We start from the raw sequence: 23203 nt of genomic DNA, 5'->3' as shown, positions 1-23203 counted from the left end.
GAGATTCCTCAGAAGGAAGGATTAGTTTGTGTAAAGGGTGAATAAGCAGCTGAGAGTCAAGGCACCCCATACACCCGCAGCGCCGATCTAATGCGCAAATACATAAAGAAGGAGGTGCCTGGCAGATTATATTGAGTTTTAAGATTCTGGAAGGATTTTAAACCACTATCATCATGAGTGTTTACTTTATTATGAGTCCATTGCAGACAATGAAATGGAGTACTGCCTGACAAAATGCTATTATTGTTGGATATAGGTGAATGCCTATGCCATTTTGTAACTAGTTGTGAACTTCTTTCAACATCCCTCCATGTGGAGAGGAGATGGGTTACAATGGGACCCAATTTATACGGATAAACAATAGATTCCTCAGTTGCTCTCCAAGACACAGAAGCGTCAGGATCAAACCTTTCTTAGGGAAAGAAAGACCTCCATGTAATCTACATCGTTGTAAGGTAGTCAGTTTAATACGAGGACGTTTCCCATCCCATATATACCGTGAAACACATGCATCTAGTTTCCAGTAGCCAACCGGTGGAGCGAGAGGAATCATGGAAGATAAGTGGGAGAACATTCATTTTATTTACGAAGTGAACGTGAACAGTGAAAGACACAGTCACCCAACCATTTAGAGCATTTCTTCTCCGATTAGACCGCAAATGTCCAGCTGAAGCTCACTGAGAGTTGGTGGATGAAAGGGATCTGAGAAAATCTCTTGCTTCTTCTGGGGAATATAGCATGTTAGGTTCACCTTGATTGAGAATGACCTTCAGCATTGCAGGATAAAGGAGAAAATTCTGGATGCCAGCGTCTCTCATCTCCTTCCTAATTGGCGCAAATGCCAACCTAGTCTCATGGCATTTACGTACCTGGGTGCACTTTTTAGCGAGACACGAAATACGTACCGATAACTACATATCACTGCAGTTTCAGTTTCCTAAAGAAACAAACTCTAGAGGCAGTAAAACACTGACACCTTTTACTCCTTTTCACACAAATTTACAGAGTTTTGATTAATAAAGCGTGTGTTTTGCACAATTACTTTAAGAATATCATGTTACGACTTCAAAACAATATTAATATACTGGGAGATTTGAAAACCGATGCTTTTGAATGTTAGCATCGCGCATATCCATGTAAGTTCAGATTCCGTCTGAATTTACATGACCTTTGAAAGTTTCGTGATCAGTTGACATGCAAACAAGAAAAAAAAAATCATGCATTTTATAATGTTATCTTGCTTTAAGGATTTATTTAGCTGGAAACCCAGACAAAATAGGCTGATTAAGAACTCGCAGTTAAGTGAAGTGACATACTGCCAAGTGTGGTGACCCATACTCAGAATTCGTGCTCTGCATTTAACTCATTCAAAGTGCACACACACAGCAGTGAACACACACACACAGCAGTGAACACACACACACACACAGCAGTGAACACACACACACACACACACACACACACAGCAGTGAACACACACACAGCAGTGAACACACACACACACACACACACACACAGCAGTGAACACACACACAGCAGTGAACACACACACAGCAGTGAACACACACCCGGAGCAGTGGGCAGCCATGCTGCGGCGCCTGGGGAGCAGTTGAGGGTTCGGTGCCTTGCTCAAGGACACCTCAGTCGTGGTATTGAGGGTGGAGAGAGCGCTGGACATTCACTCCCCCCACCTACAATACCTGCCGGCCCGAGACTCGAACCCGCAACCTTTGGATTACTAGTCCGACTCTCTAACCATTAGGCCACGACTTCCCCAAGAATGTTTTTTTCTGCTTTGCTCTTTCTTGAATAGGTAAAAAGCTACCTTTCTAGACCTCCTCAAGCAACTTCAACGTAACATTTTGAGATTCAGATTATGATAAACTGACACTGAGTGTCATTTTGAAGGAGAGCGTCAGCATTACTATCATCAGTTGTAGGCGTTTATACGTGTGCTTATTTACTTTGTCAGACTTTGGGCCTTCTAATTGCTTGACATCCGTGTTGAATAACGGGATTGGAGTGACTCTTTCTGCCAGCGTCTCTTGCACAGTCAGCCGGCGTAAAACAAGCTCTCGTAGGCCGCTTACAGATCAGAACGACAGAGAGCTTAGTCGATATAAATAGAGTACGTAGCCATTTATTACCATAGAGTCTGATTCACGGTACCTGTTAATGCCCTGCTCTACCTGACATGTTAATTTCAACCTTTCTTGTGACGATTGCTTCGTGCGTTTATTGTAAAAGGGAGTCATCAAGAAGGTTCTTTGTTTTATTGTTGCAAACTCTAGACTGAGTTTGCAACAATAAAGACTGTTATGTGCCTGAAAAGGAAATAATTAACGGGCAAATCAAAGGTGTGTCATTTCTCATTTGCATGGCCTTCCTGTGGTGGATGTCAGATCCACTGGTCCAGTAAGATGGAGCCATTTTCAGGTGGAGTTGTTGTCTGTTCTGTAGTTTAGTCTCAGCTGTCATGTCACAGTCTGTATGGAGGGTTTGATCCCCGTCAGATCAGTCCTGAGAAGAACTGAGACTCTGCTGTGTTGATTTGCACTGCTGCGTTATTATGAGCTGTTAATGTAGTATTTTATTTTTAAACTTATTTTTATTTGATTTATTTTGTTCTGTTTATTTAACTTTTTGTTTTATACTGTATATATTTAATTTTCATTCATATTTCATTCGGTTTTTATTTTTATTTGTATTTAATTTATTTTTCATTTATATTATAAAAATATATTTTTTAATTGATTCTGTTTATTTGTATTTTTTATATTACATTTTTTTATTTAGATTTATTTTTATTGTTGTTTTATACAGCTTTTAATTCTTTGTTAATTTATTTTGTTATTTGTATTTTATTTATTATTTATTTTGTTTTACTTAAAATTTTATTAAATTTTTATTTAGTTTAGTATTTTACTTATTTTAATTAAAAAAAAATTCAACTATGTGAAAAATATGACTCGACCCCTTATTATTTTTTATCATCCAGCAGGTGAAAATGGTGTATCATGTGTTAAATTAACAAGACTTGTGTCATGCAGCTGCTGCAGAACAATTTAGAGATTTATGTAGATCGCTTACATGAGTAAATAAATGTTTGTGTGGTGCCAAAGGCAGGATTTTGGCTGTCTATGACATTTTCACTTGCAAAAGAATTTTATTATTAGGATCAGTTGATTGTCATTGCTGTCACACCAGCATCCGGTTTAGTCTCAGTGGTTAAGGAGGCTGGATTCTCAGTGAGATTATTGCTATATTTGATCTTTGACTTCTATGATGTCTGCAATTAGAGTGTTTGCAAACATTCGGACAAAGTGCCATCTCTGTCATGCCTGGTAAAGGAATCATCTTAAGCCAAGAACATGCAGTGCAGCGCTGCTGATCGGATGAACTCCATGATCCTGTAGGTAATTTTGGCTTGTACCATCATAGCCATCTGGTTCAGCTACGGTTTAAACTCAGACTGATTGTAATGGAACTATAAAAGTTTCCTGACTTTCCAGCTGCTGTAGATTTTATGGCAGCTTGGCATGGCGTATTTGGCCCATGCAGTGTTAAATAAAAGGTTATTTACTTAGTTATTTAGAATTGCACTTTTTTCTCTGATTGTGCAAATCTTCAGCAACATGTCTTCAGCAGATATGGGAAAAATAATTTTCCTTATTCATATTTTTGTCTATATAGTAAAAATATATACACATCCTTTAGCAAAATTGCCTAAAATTTTAAGCCATGTTTTAAAAAAAAAGTTTATTGAATTTATTAAAAAAAATAGTATGTATTTTCATTAATAAATTAAATTTAATTAGCTAATTAAGTTTATTTTGCTTTTTTTTTTTTTTACTTTTTTTTTTTTTTTTTTACATTTTTCTTTAAACGTAAATGTAAACATCTTTTGTTAATGGGTTTTATTTATTTAGGCCTATTTTGATATATTTATATATTTTTTTTAAATCCCTGGAAAACCAGCCAAAATACTGATTAAGAACTTGGAGAACTTGCATCAAAAGCTTTTTTGTGTGCCATTTTTGTGCACCAGGAGCCAAATGTCCATCCCGTTTATTCATCGTTTCTGTTCTGCTTTCCGTTTTGCTCACTCATTCATTCTCCATGAGTGTTTCTCTGGAAGAAGGGAGCACATTGTGTAGCATTTGAACAGTTGGATAAAGGACTGTGACGTCTGCAGTGATATAATCTGTAATCTAGGTCGTTTTGATGAAAGTGGATCACATCTCGTGAGATTTGTTAATACTATAGTGTGTCTCAAGTGTCTGTTGTCATAAATGCACATGTGAATGTGAACAGAATATAATAATGATAGTCCAAAGCTAAACCATTCAAGGGGTAAATGTATAAACACTTTATAATTTACAAATCAAAAGTTCAAGTATGACTTTTGTTGTCAATGTAAATCACTTTGGATAAAAGCATCTGCCAAATGCATAAATATACATTCTTAAAGGAATAGTTCACCCAAAAATGGCAATCTACTCACCCTCAAGCTTTCCAAGATGTAGATGAGTTAGTGTGTTCATCAGGTTTGTAGAAATGTGTCTCTGCATCAGTGTCTCAGCAATGGATGCTCTGCAGTGAATGGGTGCCGTCAGAATGAGAGTCCAAACAGCTGATAAAAACATCACAATAATCCACACCACTCCAGTCCATCAGTTAACATCTGGAGAAGACAAAAGCTGTGTTCCATTTTCGAATTTTGCAAACATTATGGGAATGTTGCTTTTGAATGTTTTCTAAACCATCTGAAACTAGTAAGTAGCAGTTTATGTGGATGTTTGTTCCAGAAAAACATTAAATAAACAATGTAATGTATAAATGATGCGTTGCTGTTAACGCTTTGAGAATGTTGTCTGTTAACCTAACCTTGCCAGGCTTTGTATCTTCTCAGTGTTTATTGCTTTGATTCTACTGTACATAGTTAACATAGTTAAACACCTCAGCCAGGTTATTAACATCTTAGCCAGCATGTTTTGTTCTGGTGAAGTTGTAGAACTGGAGGTTGTGGCTCAACCAGTAGAAACTTGATGCTCAGCAGGGTTTCAATTCCAATGAAACACACTTGCTGATTAAATGCATGTAAAGGTGCTTTAAATAAAAGTGTCTGTCAAATGCATGCATATGATAAATTTGTGTATATTTTGTGTGAGCTGCGACTTCAGGGTCACTTTTAGTACTTTTTCTCCTGGAAATAGCATAAATATGTGCACCAAACAGTTTGAACTGGTTTCAAACCAGTTTGCAATGCACTATTGTTTCAGGCTGCATGAAAAATGACTCGTATGCACTTTAGAACATCTTGTGGTTTCATTGCATAATCATACATTTACATTTATGCATTTTGCTGATGCCTTTATCCAAGAAACGAGAGAGAAACGAGCCAACAATAATCATAACATACAATGTCAGGTTTATTAGACAAGCACAGGTTTTAAGATGAAAAATAGCCACATTTGTAGTTTACCATTAAACATACTCTTGGACTTTACAAAGTTAAACTGTTCAAACATATTTTATTCAGCATCTGTGGCTTAACAAATGTTTAATCTAAGAAACTCTTGGAACAGAGTGTCGTTCTAAATCTGAATTATATGCTGCATTAAAATGATAGGTCTGAGGAAATGAATAAAGCGATGTAATCTGAAAATAAATCCTATAGTGACGCAGCCCAGTCCAGATGTTTATTTAAATCACTGCAATTTAGCATCTAAATATAAGCACAAACCCTGTGGATCAGTGGCTTCTGAGTAACTGTATGTTTTCAGCTATACGTTTGAGCCTTTATAAGTGCTTCAATGACAGCACACCATATGCCATCAGACTGTCTGAACGCCAGAGAGTTTGACCAGTGAAGCGGAGGACATCGATCACCATCATGCTCTAATTATAGGAAAATCATTACGTCTGTCCGGCGGCAATGATAGGAAGTCTGCTTTTTCCTAATTTACCCAACAGACTACTCATAACAGACCATAAACGCCTCTCGCTTCACAATCAAACAGCATTTCACTGGCAAATCTCCTGCAGTCACCTGTAATCATGTCTTTTTTAATCTTTCTCTCTTGTTCTGTTGCTCTCTCCATCTGTCTGTCTGTCTGTCATTCTGTCTGTCTGTCATTCTGTCTGTCTGTCATTCTGTCTGTATAACAGGTGATGGAAACCCAAGGGAAAGCAGCCCGTTCATTAATAACACAGATGATAAGGGAACTCTATATGATGGGAAAAACATGGCACTTTTTGAGGTACAGTATTTTTAAACTTAATAATATTTTTTGAATGTTTTTTATTTTTGACTAACAATATGCATATTTTTTTAAATAACAAAATGAAAAATAAGATTAAAACTGTTTTAAAAATAAGAAATTGTATGAAGTTTAACTTTATTTCAGGATTTTTTTTCTTTGCATTTGACTTTTTCCATGGAAACGTTACACATTTATCCTTAAATGTTAATTTCAGTCATTTCAAATCTTCACTTTTTTTTTTTTTTTTTAATTTTCATTAGATTCTTTTATTTTGAATTCTAATTACAATGTTAAAATACTAATTAGTATTTGCTAACTAAAATTCTAATATAAAGTTCTAATAACTAATGATTTAATAATAATTTTTATTAGTACTTTTCAAATTAAGTAATTTAATTATATAACTAATGTGAATTTTGGTGGAAAATGAACTGAAATAATATCATAATGCAAAAATATTAATAACAAAAAAAGGTCATATTGATTTTATTTAGCAAAATATAAGCACTACATGTATTTGCATTACGATAAGATTTTTAGTAGAATAAGACCTAAACTAATATCATTATGCAAAAATATTAATAGCCAGTAACAAACAAACAAACTGGCGTACTTTATGCAAAATATCTTTTTTCATTCTTTAATTTTAGGGTGAAATATGTTTCGTGATATTTCTGTTATTGCAGTCAAGTCTGAACAATCTTTGTGTTTATTTTCAAGCCATCATGGCTTTTCTCTTCTCTGTTTTCCACATTCTCGTTTCATGTTTATGACCACAAATAAAGTAATTCATGGGTCATGAAGTTTATTTTTGTGTACTTTTATGATTTTGGACAGACAGAGCTGTTATTACATCCTTTGATTTTGGTGCCTGCATTTATTTTTACCCTTCAAGACATTGTCGAGGTTTGAAACGAGTCGTTTGTGTTTGCTGTTTTACAGTTTTTCATCTTTTACCCTTTCAGGAGGAGATGGACAGCAATCCCATGGTGTCTTCGCTGCTCAGCAAACTGGCCAACTACACGAACCTCACGCAGGGCGTCAGGGAACACGAGGAGGCCGACGAGGATGAAGGTGCCAAGAAGCAAACAGTCAAGGTAACAGACTGGGAGCCATTACACATCATCAAAACATTTACATGACTTTAGGCCAAGTTTGCAGACCATTTCCTTTCAATTTGGCACTAGAGAACCGACTAAACTCATTTTCTCTCTAGACATGAAGTTATCTGAGTTAGAGACACATGTGAAGCCCAGCTTTCTGTAGGATGTCTGAGCTTTGTGTCTGTGTACTCTAATCGAAAACAAATCGGACACACATTCTCTACATTCTTTAGCCTTTGTTGAAAATACGACAGGAAATTAATACAGGTCAGATCGTTTGGAATGTCTGATTACGGAATGACCTGAACTTCTCATAGTTACATTGTTTCATTTCACCATCCAGGAAATGCAATAAACCTTAGTCTGAACCAGGGTTATTATAAGGTAGCGAAACCTTAAATCTTTTGAAAATGTTTAGGGTTCCTGATTTGGTTCTTTGTGGATTAAAATGATAGATTTTGATTGTTAGTTACAGGTTCTTCAGATCAGTGTTTTGTTTTCCGATTTCTATAAAGTATCAAGTCAACATTGTTAACTAAACAAAAAAAAAAGATATTATATTAAAAAACAAACAAACTTTAAATTGTGTTATTTCAGCTAGTTGAACATTTCTTATTTTCATTTAGTTTCATTTTATTCAGTACTAAAGTAACCAAAAAAAAAAGTAATAGACATATTTTTTAAAACAAAACTATTGAACATTTATTTCTTACATGGTTCTTTGAAGAAAAAGAGTTTTTGATTTCATCGCAGGTTCTTCAGATCAGTGTTTTGATTTCTGATTTAGAATTAACATCGTTAACTAAAACTAAAAACTTTTTACTTGAAATAAAAAAATTTAAAATATTTTTTCAGCTAGTTCCCAAGGTAACATTTCTCATTTTGTCTTGATGTACTCAAATAACTAAAACTGAAATATAAATTAATAAAAGTAGACAAGTAAAAAAAAAAGACTAAAACTCAAAAATGAGTAAAACAACTAAAATTTAAATGAGAACTGAAAAAAAAATTCTAAGTATTAATAAAAATGACTAAAACGTGCAACAAAATTACTAAAACAACTAACTGAGAAGTTGATATGCCATAACACAGAACTGTATTTCTCTCTCAGCCTCGTTTTATTCACATTAAATTAAATATGATGTCTATGGTCCATCTATTGGAGTGATTTTTCTTTGATTTCCATTTCAAGCCCAGCGGGCATCAACGTTTTGAGTTCTCGTGGTTATTGCTGACAGTCAGTAAAAATGTTGAAGCAATGGGCAGGCGATACCCACAAACCACAGTCCCCAGCCAGTCTCCCCGTCACTGGACATCTATCTGTGATTGGACAAACACGCTCTCATTAGTCCTGAGATGCTCAGACTGCGTGAAACTTCGCAGTTCGTCCACATTTTGCTCCCTGCATCAAGAAAGATCTCGGAAGCTCTTGGGTTTTTATTATATTCCAGTGATAATTTCTAAAGTTCGGTCATGTAGTGTATTTGACTGAAGCAGAGTCTAGCAGGAACTGTCAAGAGCCGTTCATCTCACCGCGGTATGCTTTTATAAGTACATGCATTTATATTTTTTGATCATGCACAGGTTGGTTATGATTTATTGTAGTTGTGATTTAACTTGTGTATGAAGATTGAAGAATGACTAGAGTGTTAACGTCGTCAGTGTTGGATCATTTATGATTTGGATGGACTCTTAGCGTCCATTTAAACAGTAATTGTCCATTTAGATGCAACAGCACTTATGTATGAGATCTAAAGCTGATTTGCATTTCATAAATGATGTTTTTCTTCTTTTAACTGTTGAAGAATTAAGCATGTTTTCAAAATGTTAACATTGCAAATTCCTCTTTTGTTAAAACAGGTTCTTGAAGCACCCAAGAACCATTAGGCTGTTTAGGGTTCCTGTCTGAAGATTAGAAATATAGGTTTTGATGCATCATTACAGGTTCTTCAGATCAGTGTTTTGATTTCTGGGTTCTATATTCAGTTATTATTGTTAATCACACTATAAATATGGATTTTTTTAAAGGTTATTAGGGTGTTTTACAAGACGAGACTATTTCAGTTTTTCTACTTCAAAATTGAACATTCAGTTCGGTCTTATTTGCTGCTTCTTTGTTATTTATTGCTAAATTTACTAGCAATTGTAAAAATTGTTTTACGCCATTTTTCAGTGTAAAACTAAAACCATAACTAAATAAATGTTAACTGAAATAAAATAAAGTATAAAAAATAATTTTGAGAATCGTTACGATTTTCCTAGTAAAATTCACAAATAATTACAAAGAAAGTAGCATGTAACGCATTGAATTAAACATTACATTTTTAACTGAAATTGTATTTCTTGTAAAATGCACTATAATTAGTTTTTTACAGTGTACTGGCCAAAGCAACATTTCTCATTTCCCTTTATAATTTAACTTTAAATTAACTAAAAATAAAAAAACTAACCACACTCAACAAACTTACTAAAACATTTAAAATTAAAATGAAAACAGAACATTCAAAAATAAAAACGTATTTAATCTCTAACTATAATAGAATATAAATTATACTAAAATAACACTGCTGCTATGTGTGTGTTTTTAAAAAACGAATGAATAAAAAGTTATTTGTGGCATTATTGTGAAAAACCTTTCAAGATGGTCATTTTTAGATTTTGTGCGTGAATATTGCGTGCATATGCGATCATTTCAAGCTTGTGTTTCTCATGCCGTCTCTTCTGCATGTGTTTGTGTGCAGAGTCCACAGATGGGGACGTTTATCGGGGTCTACCTGCCCTGCCTGCAGAACATCCTGGGAGTGATTCTCTTCCTGCGAATGACGTGGATTGTGGGAACGGCGGGAATCCTGGAGTCCTTTATCATTGTGTCCATGTGCTGCTCGTGTGTAAGTCCAAACCGCATGGGTTCAGGGGTGGCTGGTCCTGCCTCGGCCCTCTTTCAGCTGAACTCACACGTGTGTAATCTCCTGTGCTCAGAAGTCTCTAACACCGCTGCTTATTTATAAACCACAGCGGACAATGGGATCAAGCGTCTAATTCACCTCAACCTTCACTTACTGGTGTCATTATACATTTCCGGCGATTGTGTCAAAGCCATTTGCTCATTCAGGAACCATCAAGATCTCAGTGCTGCCGGTTTATGCAGCGTCTATTAGAGATAAATGACCGATAGAGAGACGTTTCTAAGTGTGATTGAACTTTGCATTGAGGAGACGTATTTACTTCCTCATTTAGGAAGGTAAATCAATATCAACACTGTGTTTGCAGCCTGTTTTTCTTCCTTAATGTGACACATTATTGAGTAGAACAGGATGTTCAACAGAAATGAAAAATGCAGGACTGCTGGACCTAATGGTGTCCATTAAGAATTGATTGGATGCTGAAAAAGTTTTCTTTATAAATAAATGTTAAAATTATAAATGTTAAAAAGTTAGAAAAGGAAGTTATTTTGGAAGCAGATCAAGATGAAAAGATTACAGTGTGCAACAATAAATATCCAATTGAATTTAAGGGCAGATTTTTCATGCTAATTTTTGAGTTTGCAGAAAAATATGCCAAAATAAATAAATAAAAATATGTGTGTGTGTGTGTGTGTGTAATATATATATATATATATATATATATATATATATATATATATATATATATATATATATATATATATATATATATATATATATATAAATATAAATATAAATAATTACGGGCAGGAATGTAAAATGCTAGACCAAACTTAGGAATTGATTGGATGATTAAATTTTTTTATGACTTAAAAAAAGTCAAAAAGGGGAATTATAAAAGGCTACAATGTGCACCAATAAACTTCAGATTTTTAATGGCAATATTTTAGTTTGCATATCTCAAATAAGTAAGCAAGTAAATAAATTAATATAAATATATATTTTTTTAAAATAGCTAAATAAAATAGTTTTTTTTTGTATTTTATATGTATACATCTTTGAAATAATAATAAATAGCTTCCCATTTTTAGCATTTTTTTCCTTCCATTTTAAAATTAGAAATCATATATAATTATTTAATATAAAATATTTAATATAAACATTTTATATTTTATTTAATATAAAAATAATTTAATATAAAAATTAATACAAGTTTAAATTAAGGGACGTTTAATGGTATTGTTAAGGAGGAGGGGAAAACTTATGTTACTGTTTCTAAGCCATTCTTGCATAATCTTACATGATCAGAATAGAAATAGATTCTATTGAATATTGATCTGATTATAATCAGAAGCGGTGTTCAGGACTCTTTGTGTCTGTATTTGGCCAGTAAAGATCTCGGTCTTCTTCATTCAAACAGCTTTATTTCACTCGTTAAGCCTGCTGGAGGCTCGTGGCTGTTAATTGGCTTTAGTCCAGGGATTTAGAGTGGACGCTCGGCTCAAGGACACTCAGACACAACGGCCGGATTGCATAACGGCCAGATGCAGATGACCTTTAACAGAACTAAACGCTCCTGGAAAAAGAAAAGGAGAACCTCATTACTGTGCTGTACATGATTGAGTTTCATTGACCTGTTTACTTTCTTAATACATGTTCCTGGTCTGAATGTGAACGATTCATCAGTGCATGTTATTTTAAAATAGTGTTTGTAATATTAGAATAACATAGCTGATATGAAACTCCCTTCACAATATTATTACCATATTATTTAAATTCTTATGGTTAATATTACATACGATACTGTAATATTTGGTATAATATTAATTACATTTTTAAATGATAAAATATTTCAAATCTAATTAACATTACAGTAAATATTGCATTATTTTATTTTAATTTTTTCAATTATAAAATTTCTTTAAAAAATTAAACCATTTTTCTTTTTTTCATAAAATAATGAGGAAAATCTTTAAAAGTTAAATCAACATTATACTAAATACTAAATTACTTTATATACTATTACACATTATAATTGGTAAAAAAATCAGCATTTTAGTAAATATTAAATTTTTATGTAATACTACGCATTAGAATTGATATCAGTGATTTTTATTTTATTTTTAAATAAGAAAAATAATTTATCTAAAATGTATATATTTTATCTGAATTAATAGTAATTAAAAAATGCTATATTTTTTATTAAAGCTTTAATTAAAAAAATAATCTGAATTAATAGTTTTTTTTTTTTTACAGACAATGTTGACAGCCATATCAATGAGTGCCATTGCCACAAACGGTGTTGTTCCAGGTAACACATTTTCATATTAAATGTATTGCTCTCAATTACATCACAATCTGCATAAAACCAAATGATGGTATGACCAGTTATGGTATTTATTGTAACCGTACGCTGTCATTGCATGCGGTCGTCATGCATTAAGCCAAATTATACCTCAAAAACCCAACCAGCATGACCAGTTATGGTATTTATTGTAACCGTACCATTGGTTTCCAGTAGAAATATGCTGCTGTCGTTGCATGCGGTCGTCATGTTCCTGTTCTACCCTTGAGATCTTGTCATTCTGTGTCACATTTACACTTTGCTGATGTTTTTGTGCAGCTGGAGGCTCGTACTACATGATCTCTCGCTCTCTGGGCCCGGAGTTCGGAGGCGCTGTGGGCTTGTGTTTCTATCTGGGCACAACGTTCGCCGGCGCCATGTACATCCTCGGGACTATCGAGATCCTCTTGGTGAGTGTTGTGTGTGCAGTTAAAGGTTACAGTCAGATTAGGGCCAGAAAATCCAAAGACAAGAGATTTTAGAAACCGCTAATTAGCCACTAGGACGTAAAGATCATCTAAGAATAGCTTCAAACTTTCAATTGAGGAATTATCCAATGATAGCTGTGAATATTCATGAGATATTCAAGTTTTTGCTGCCAATATAAAATTAAGGTGCATGGTGAATATTTTATTTTATTTTGTGTTTTTATTTTTTATTTAAGCACTTTTATTTCAGTTACCTAAAATAAGTATTTTATTTTATTTATTTATTTTAAGCACTTTTATTTTATTTACATAAAATAAGTAAATTTTATTTTATTTGATAAGATTTAAAATAAATACATCAATAAATTACAAATGCTAAAATTAAAAAAATTATAAAAATAAGATTAAATTAATGACATTGTTAAAATACAAATGCTTAAATTAAACAAATAATAAAAGTTGAGCTTAAACAAATAATACATTTAAAAGTACAAAACTAAACATTTTCTAAATAATTTGCTCATTTATAATATTAAGTTTTTTACAGTATAAATGGGGTCTTTTTTCATGAAAATATATAGCTGCCTTTTAAATTTTAAATGGGGGTCACGCAAGGACAAGGATGGTTATATTTTAGATTGAATCTGTCTGATAATGTTTCCATTCCTCTTTATTGTGTTCTATAAAACCTTTCTGTGTTGTGTCACAGACGTACATAGTTCCCAGCGCTGCCATCTTTAAGGCGGAGGAGAAGGCGCAGGAGGCGGACGCTCTGCTGAATAACATGCGTGTTTATGGGACGTGCTGTCTGACGCTCATGTCTCTCGTGGTGTTCGTCGGTGTGAAGTACGTCAATAAGCTCGCGCTGGTCTTCCTGGCCTGTGTGGTGCTGTCCATCCTGGCCATCTACGCCGGGGTCATCAAAACCATCTTTGAACCTCCAGTTTTTCCGTGAGTCACACATTAAGGGTTTTATTTTATTTTAGTTCAATTTTATTGAAGCACGTTTATATCACTTACATAAAAGGTCTAGTATTTTATTTTATTTGAATCATTTTTATTTCACTTACCTAAACATTTTTTTATTTGATCTTATCTTATCATTTAGCAGACGCTTTTATCCAAAGCGACTTACAAATGAGGACAAATGGAAGCAATCAAAATCAATGATATACAAGTGCTATAACAAGTCTCTGTTAGCTTAACACAGCACACGCAGCAATTTTGTATTATTATATAATAAATAAAAAGAAAACTGATAGAATAGAAGCAAGCTAGTGTTAGAGGCCTTTCTTTAAAGAATAGAATTAGAATAGAGATAGCTAGAGTTAGAGGGTCAAATAAAGAGATGTGTTTTTAGCCGATTCTTGAAGATGGCTAAGGACTCAGCTGCTGGGATTGAGTTGGGCAGGTCATTCCACCAAGAGGGAAAATTGAATGTAAAAGTCTGTGAAAGTGATTTTGTTTCTCTATGGGATAAACAAAAAGTGGCGTTCACTTGCAGAACACAAGCTTCTAGAGGCACACGAGTCTGAAGTAATGAATTTAGGTAAAGGGGTGCAGAGACAGTGGGGGTTTTGTAGGCAAACATTAATGCCTTCAATTTTTGAATTTGAACTTACCTAAAACTAAGTAAATTTTTATTTTATTTATTTGTTTGTATTTAAATTTTTTTGCACTTAAGCCAACAAATGCACTCTGTTGGAGCCTCCTTGTATTGTATGTTTTACAGCATTGCCAATCTAACTAATCAAAGCAGTTCTCTGTGCGTTTTGTTGAACCACAAACATCCGCAGCAGTGTTTGTTTCACAGATGAACACAGGCTTTCTCAATGGCCACAAACCTCCTGACAATAAACTCTGATTTAAATGTGCAGCTCGTGGTTTCAAATCTTTGTAAAGGCTCTTTTGTCCTCTCCAGGGTCTGTTTGTTGGGCAACCGCACCCTGCAGAACCACGGCTTTGACAAGTGCATGAAGACAGAAATAATAGACAACGTGACTGTGACCACGAAGCTTTGGTCTCTGTTCTGTGAAGGGCCAGAGCTCAACGCCAGCTGCAATGAATACTTCACCCTCAATAATGTCACCGAGATCCAGGGCATTCCCGGCCTCACCAGCGGAGCCATTTCAGGTGAGAGCAGGACCTAAAGGCAACATTTACCCTCTGTGAATTCTTGTATATACATAACATTTAATATGCTGCATTACACTTCAAAATAAGTCATATTATGGAAGTAAATTAGGTTGCATGTGCTGTTTTTGTGTTCGTTTCAACTTCAGCTGTTGATCACTTTGGGAAGTCTCTTCTAAATGACTATTCACTGTTAAAACATATTTAGACGTGTATATATATATATATATATATATATATATATATATATATATATATATATATATATATATATATATATATATATATATATATATATATATATATATATATGATGATGATGGTTTTTAAATGATGTAATAATACATATCAATAAATATATAGGCAGCTGTGTATTTTCAGATATGAAAATACATTTTACTGCCTGAGAAAAATATTAAATATCATATAAAGACAAAAAAATTTAAATGATTATTTCCAAAACTAAATTATGCAACCGCTTACCTAAAGTAAAAAATACAATTTTATTTTTAGATTATACTAAACTTTACTCAAAACAGTTTGTTAGAATAATAGCTTTTAACTAAATTGAGATATTTATCATTATTATTATTCTATATTTTAAACAAAAGAAATAAACATGGGAAAAATAACGCAATTAATGCCATGATTTCTGAAAAAAAGACTAAATATTACATTTGAACATATTACAATTATAGCTTAAGTGTACAAATATCATATAATAAAAAAAAATCTCTCCAATTTTTTATGCTAAAATTTTATTTTATTTTATTCTTATACTAAAACAAATTCTTAAAATATTATCTGGAAATATTATTTTTTACAAATTTCCACATAACAAATTCTTAAAATATCTTGTTATTAAGTTGACAGCATATCTAAATTATTTTTTCAAAAATAAAAAAAATATGGAAAAAATAACCAAATTGTTGCAATTAATGCCATGGTTTCTGAACATTCTGAATATTATTATATTTAGTCAATGTGAAACAAATAAAATGGCATAAATGTAAATCATTCAAATCTTACGTGCACACTTTGAACTAGATTAACTTTGAAAGTCGTAACAATATATTTTGCATTAAACAAATTCAAATCAATTTTTTTTCATGGACCCCAGACTGAAAACTCCTGCATTGAGCATTAAAGTGACCTCTGACCCCAAGCCCCACAGAACATGGCAAGAGTTCAAGCCTAGGCCATCAGCATGTATTTGTAATACCTTCTCTTATCATATGCCATACGTTCATGTATTTAGTCATTGATCATGAAGCCGCTGTGGCTCTGAATGTCATTGGTGATTTCTCCTGCTCCAGACCGGATCCTGCTGGATTTAACAGGCCAGGCCTGGCATTAATATCTCCACACTGATGTCAAAGTGAGCAGAAATAATTGTTTTCACGCAGCATTACTGCGTCTGGTCTGGAGTTTTGTGTAAGTAGGTCAGTACAGGACATTCAAGTGATTTTTCACAGCATGTCAATTCGTCCTCATAATTTGATCAAACTAGCATAGCACTCGTGTTTTATGGTCTTTTCATTTTAATAGAGTGGGCGAAGAAAAAGGTCACTTAATGGAATATTATATTTACATGTTCCTGAACTTATTGTGCAAGATTTATTGGTTGTCCAAGAAAAAAGAGATGAGAGATTTGTATGCCTGAATGAGACACACTTTCTGAAAAAGTACTCTTGGCTCTTTTTTTTTTTTTATGCCTTTTCATTTCAACAGACGTGAATTTAATTAAGCTTATCAATTTTAGTGGTTTATCAGATGCAGATATTACTGAACCAAATGGCCATAAATGAAAGCTTATGTCATTGTAATGAGTGGGTTTGTCTTTGGTTTGCACAGAGAACATGTGGGGAAGCTACGGTCCTGCTGGCATGCTGGTGGAGAAAGCCGTGCCGTCAGTGCCAGCGAGCGACTCGTCTCAGGACCAACACATGCCGTATGTGGTCAATGACATCACTGCCTTCTTCACGCTGCTGGTGGGAATCTACTTCCCCTCCGTCACAGGTACCATCACATCCATCACTCTCGTGCCTTTGCTGTTCGGTTTAAACTAAACTAGTCTGATCTGGTCATGAGTGTGAGCGGGGATCTGTCTTATCTAGTGCTCTCAGATTCACAGTGAGCTCAGCAGGACGCGTGTGAACTCCCTGTAAAGCGTTTCAGGACATGATCTTACTGTAATAACACACTGAGCTTTTGGGAGAATTTGACTAAAGCATTAGAGCTGAGGGATGTAATCTAATTAAATTAATTAATTATATATCATATAATCTGTTTTGAAGTGGCTTGAAAGGTTGATTTTATTTTGTTTTCTGAGGAACATTTCAAATAATTGTTTGTTTTAGTTAAATTATTGCAAACTAAAGAAAGCAACTAGTTAAAATAATTTGTGCGTTTCACAAAATGAAGGAATTTTCTTTATACTATACATGTGTGTAACAATATAAAACAACAATAAAAACTGTTATTTAATATTATAGCAATAAATGGCTAAAATATATATGTTCTGTAGGCTATATACCTACAATATATTACAGTGGTGTGAAAAAGTGTTGGCCCCCTTCCTGATTTTAAATTTTTTTGCATGTTTGTCACACTTTAATATTTCAGATCAAACTAATTTAAATATTAATCAAAGATAACACAAGTAAACACAACATGAAGTTTTTTTTATTATGAAGGGAAAACAAAATCCAAACCCACATGGCCCTGTGTGAAAAGTGCTTGCCCCTAAACCTAATAACTGGTTGGGCCACCCTTAGCAGCAACAACTGCAATCAAGCGTTTGTGATAGCTTGCAATGAGTCTGTTACAGCGCTGTGGAGGAGTTTTTGGCAGAATTGTAGTAATTCAGCTACATTGGAGGATTTTCGAGCATGAACCGCCTTTTTAAGGTCATGCCACAGCATCTCAATAGGATTCAGGTCAGGACTTTGACTAGGCCACTCCAAAGTCTTCATTTTGTTTTTCTTCATCCATTCAGAGGTGGATTTGCTGTTGTGTTTTGGATCATTGTCCTGCTGCAGAACCCAAGTTCTCTTCAGCTTGAGGTCACAAACAGATGGCCGGACATTGTCCTTCAGGATTTTTTGGTAGACAGCTGAATTCATGGTTCATTTATCACAGCAAGTCTTCCAGGTCCTGAAGCAGCAAAACAGCCCAAACACAAGCACTTTTTCACACAGGGCCATGTGGGTTTGGATTTTGTTTTCCCTTCATTAAAAAAAACCCTTCATTTAAAAACTGCATGTTGTGTTTACTTGTGTTATCTTTGATTAATATTTAAATTTGTTTGATCTGAAACATTAAAGTGTGACAAACATGCAAAAAAAAAAAAAAAAATCAGGAAGGGGGCCAACACTTTTTCACACCGCTGTATATATATTAGCTATATTTTTACAAAAAAAATTTAATATTAAAATGTAATTCATTAAACATTTTTGAATGGTTCGTTGAAATAAACTATGAGAAATTCATTGAATTCAACAACTCTAACCAGTGTTATTTTATAGTTATTTATATTATAGTAATATACTGTACAGTGTAGAATTTATTAATATATTTATTTTATAGTTTCAGTTTTCTTTTTAATGTAGTGTTCGTTTTAGTAATTTTGTTGTGTGCTTTTGTCATTTTTATTTGGCTTTAATTTTTATTACAATTTTAATTTTAGTACTTTTAGTACTTCAATTTATTTTATTTCAATTAGTGATTTAATTTAGGTTTTTCATCTAGTATATATGTTTTAGTTAAGCTTCATGTCATTAAAATAAAATTATGTTTATATTTTTATTTTACAATGAATAAAACTGAATTTTGACTCAGACATCATACATTTTTGTAATGTATTATAACTCAGTTATTCATACACCAGTCATTTTTTTTTCTTTATAACTTACGTTTTTCTCATCTTATAAGAATCTTATTTCACCTTCTGAAAAGCACACATGTAATTCATCCGTCCGTTTCTGTTGTGCAGGAATCATGGCTGGATCCAACAGATCCGGGGATCTGAGAGATGCTCAGAGGTCCATTCCCATCGGCACCATCCTCGCCATCGCAACCACCACCGTCATCTGTATCCTTAGTCTAGACTGGTCTACAGCGTTATATATGTAACCATGTATTGGAATCATAATCGAATCAATTGTAAAACTAAATCACTGAAGCATTAGTATTGTGTCTGAGAGACAGAGCGTGTAAGGAGAGATGCTGTTTGGTTTTCTTAGCGGTGTAACTCAGATCTGTCCTGCGTGGTGTTGTTTGGCGCCTGCATCGAGGGTGTGCTGCTCCGAGACAAGTGAGCTCTTTCTGCTTCTCGTTTTCCACTCATAATATCCTCATTTTCCTGCATAAACATACAGGCAATCTACTTTAATAACAGCAGATTTTCTTCAGGTCAATGAACTCTTTATATGTAATATTATGATTACATCACAGGAAATGCCTGTGTCTGTTCCTAAACCTAGTGCACTGCCTACCTAGACTGCATTTAGTCATTCCTTAGATGCACAGATACACTGTAAAAAAAATAATGTTGAAATAAAACCAAGGTTGTTGGAGTGAATTTTGCAAGAAAGTCTTTCTACCTCAGTGTGATACTTGCTGTTTCTTTGCCATTATTTATGAAATTTACTAGCAATTTCTGAGTGGAAATTGTTTCAAAGCCTGAAATATTTTGATGTTTCATTCAATACCGCAAGGGATCAGTATAAAGTAGTTTAAATTATTAATAATTTTGTTTACCTATATTTTATTACAAAATAGTTTAGTTTTGTGTAACAATAACAAAGTTTGTACAATCGAATTTTGAATTAGAGACTGGTGCATTAAAATTTATATAAAAATTAAAGGTTTAATATATGTTTTTTTTATTTAATATTTGTTTTATTTCTGCTTTAATTAAAATTTTTAATATTTAATTAAATATTTAAAAATAACACTATTTGTGATTGCATCAGAGATAGATTCATTTTATAAAGTGTTTTTTTTATTATTTCTAAATACCAGTGCTACTTGAATTATTGTTACTATTATAAAATCATATTTGTGAAATTTACTGGCAATTTCAGAATGAAAATAGTTTCAAAGCCATTTTTCAGAATTCTATATAGGCTGCAATTATGCTTCCCCCTAAGATTTCTAAATTTAGCAGAATTTTTATGAATTTTTAAATTTTTTTTTTTTTTTTAGGTTTGGAGATTCTGTTAAAGGTAATTTAGTTATTGGCACATTGTCCTGGCCCTCGCCCTGGGTGATTGTGGTTGGCTCGTTCTTCTCCTGCTGTGGGGCGGGGCTTCAGAGTCTCACCGGCGCCCCCCGGTTACTGCAGGCCATTGCGCGGGACGGGATCGTGCCCTTCCTCGAGGTATCATTCGCACTTCATATGCATCAGATATCTCGTGATATCATATATCTATAATACATGATAATTTGAATAAGCTTTTATTTTTAGATTTTCAGGATTTATTTTAATTTTAGTCATTTTTTATGACATATGTCAGTTAAGTCAGCTATATTAAAGCTGCAGTCCGTAATTTAAAAATGATCCGAAATCAATATTTGAGCAATTACATAACCAGGCAGTGTTCAAAACTTTACTTTAGCCCGATTCACAACGGTTAGCTTATAATAATGTTTTTGCGTGAAATTCGAGCATGCTGCTGCGTCATTACGCCACATCTGTAAACATAAAGAAGTTGTCCCGGCTACTAGGCTATCACATGTGAGGATCACAGCAGCTAGAGTAATTAAATTGATCATTTTGATGGCGGATTGCAATCCAGAAAGCATTATGTGTTTATGAAACACATGTGAATGATATTAAATTATATTCCAATTTTAAATGTGCTGATTACAGATAACCTGGGATTATATAAGATTTGTATTTTAAAGAAAACCAGTTCGAAGGAAGAATAATTAGCTTTTTGAGTTAGAAGAATTTCTTAGTATGAAATTCGAATGGCATGACAATTAGATTAGACTGTACAGAAATTGATATCTACATTTTAATGCACAGTATATCCATAGTCATGCAATGCTGATGTTGTTAACATTAATAATTTGAGAGTAAAGTATAATAATAATTTGCATGGTTTTATGCGATATGAGCTAACCGATCATTAGATTTAATCACCATTGGTAGCACGATTTATGGAAATGCTTTTTTCCTCAGTTGGTCAGAACAAACGTGGCAGACTTGTTACTTGTTTAGATGGCAATATATGGTGAAAATTCTTCTATTCCAAGACATAGGCTAGAATCTGTGATTGCGAAGTGGTGCGGTGACTGACAGCAACACATTCACCTCAAAACATTAGATTCATCCGCGCTGGAGCCGGAACATTTAAATTGAGGTTTTTCTTCTGATATTTGTTTAATTTCAGCTTTATTTGAATTAGTTTTAAAATAAAAACTATTTAACTATTTTTACAAAACTAAAACTATTTTTTAATAGTTTTAGTTTTATGTAACAATAACAGCATCAGAGACGGGTGCATTTTATGAAATTAATATTTTTTTAAATAGTTTTGGTTTTATTTAATAATAACAACACTTTTTACTATTGAAACAGGGATGTGCATTTCATAACATTTAAAAATAAATAAAAGTTTGTTTAGTTTAGTTGATAAATTGATTGGTAATATGGGAATTAAAATGGTATTTCCTTCAAATGGTTTAAGATGCTTTCAGAATATTTAATTTTTATTTAATAACAGTGCTGGTTAATACCAGATTACCTCAGTTTATTATTGTAACAATAACTATTAAACTATATTTTTCTGTGGCAAGGATTTCAGATGATTCATTCGATATCTTTTGAATAATATCACATGTCTTCGTGTTATTCTACACATAAGCCTCCACATATGCAGGCATACAGAGCTCTGACTGTCATCTGCTGGTCTCTCAGGTGTTTGGTCATGGAAAAGCCAATGGAGAGCCGACCTGGGCTCTTCTGCTGACGGCTGTGATCTGTGAAAGCGGGATTCTCATCGCTTCTCTGGACGCTGTGGCTCCAATCCTTTCCATGTGAGTCTCATGTCTGATGTTGTTTCTCCTTCAGTGTGGAGAGAGACTGTGTGTTTGATTGAGTTTCTCTCCTCAGGTTCTTTCTCATGTGTTATCTGTTCGTGAATCTGGCCTGTGCTCTACAGACGCTGCTGCGGACGCCCAACTGGAGACCACGGTTCAAATACTACCACTGGTGAGAGACAGAGCAGATCTGCTGTATAGCTTTAGTTGGGGTCGGTTAGATTTTGAACAAAGTCTCTTCTGCTCACCAAGGCATTTATTTGATTTTAAAATACAATGAGATTTTGAAATATTATTCAAATTTAACTCTATGTGAATAAATGTTTAAATGTAATTTATTTCTGTGATCAAAGCTGAATTTTCAGCATCATTACTACAGTCGTCAGGGTCACATGATCCTGATTTGCTGCTCAAGAAACATTTCTGATTATTATCCATGTTGAAATATTTTGGTGGAAATAGTGATACATTTTATCTTTCAGGATTCTTTGATGAATAAAAGTTAAAAAGAACAGCATTTATTTGATCTAGAAATCTTATGTAACATTAAAAGTGTCTTTATTGTCACATTTCAGTCAACTGCATCCTTGATGAATAAAAGAATAAGTTTCTTAAAAAAAACATTACTGATCCAAATGTTTTAAATGCTATAATTAAATGTATTTTTTATATATAATTTTATGTATTTATTTAAATTGTATTTATTTATATATATATATATATATATATAAATAAATAATTTTTATTTTTTTACTGTTTAATTGTATTTTTGCATTATTTTTCACAGTTCAGTCAATTCTGGCAACTCAATATGCAATCAAAACTGACTCATTTTAATCTTGGTGTTTTAAATACAAAAATTGGGGAACTAAAGTTCAATGACTTTGCAAATGCTGAAGAATTATGTATAATGTTACCCAGAGGAACATTTCATTGGTCAGATGTTGCTATTTTTATACCTCAAGAAATGTGAATC

The 23203-nt window shown here is 33.4% G+C and overlaps 1 protein-coding gene across 4 annotated transcripts in view; it reads left to right on the top strand.

The window, feature by feature from the left end:
- Positions 1-23203, top strand: part of slc12a7b (solute carrier family 12 member 7b) — a 68424-nt gene that overhangs the window by 28532 nt on the left and 16689 nt on the right. For all 4 annotated transcript variants that reach the window (XM_079406894.1, XM_079406891.1, XM_079406892.1 and 1 more), the window contains exons 2-14: positions 6172-6263; positions 7232-7363; positions 10111-10257; positions 12529-12583; positions 12896-13026; positions 13754-13995; positions 14966-15177; positions 17032-17196; positions 19172-19270; positions 19435-19492; positions 20386-20560; positions 22106-22224; positions 22301-22399. In XM_079406894.1, coding sequence (XP_079263020.1) covers positions 6172-6263; positions 7232-7363; positions 10111-10257; positions 12529-12583; positions 12896-13026; positions 13754-13995; positions 14966-15177; positions 17032-17196; positions 19172-19270; positions 19435-19492; positions 20386-20560; positions 22106-22224; positions 22301-22399 — 1726 coding nt within the window. The remainder of the gene's footprint in view (positions 1-6171; positions 6264-7231; positions 7364-10110; positions 10258-12528; positions 12584-12895; positions 13027-13753; positions 13996-14965; positions 15178-17031; positions 17197-19171; positions 19271-19434; positions 19493-20385; positions 20561-22105; positions 22225-22300; positions 22400-23203) is intronic.

This window comes from Barbus barbus (genome assembly GCF_936440315.1).
Source record: "Barbus barbus genome assembly, chromosome: 44".
In the NCBI taxonomy this organism is placed as follows: Eukaryota; Metazoa; Chordata; class Actinopteri; order Cypriniformes; family Cyprinidae; genus Barbus; species Barbus barbus.
This window is presented reverse-complemented; position numbering and strand designations above follow the sequence as displayed.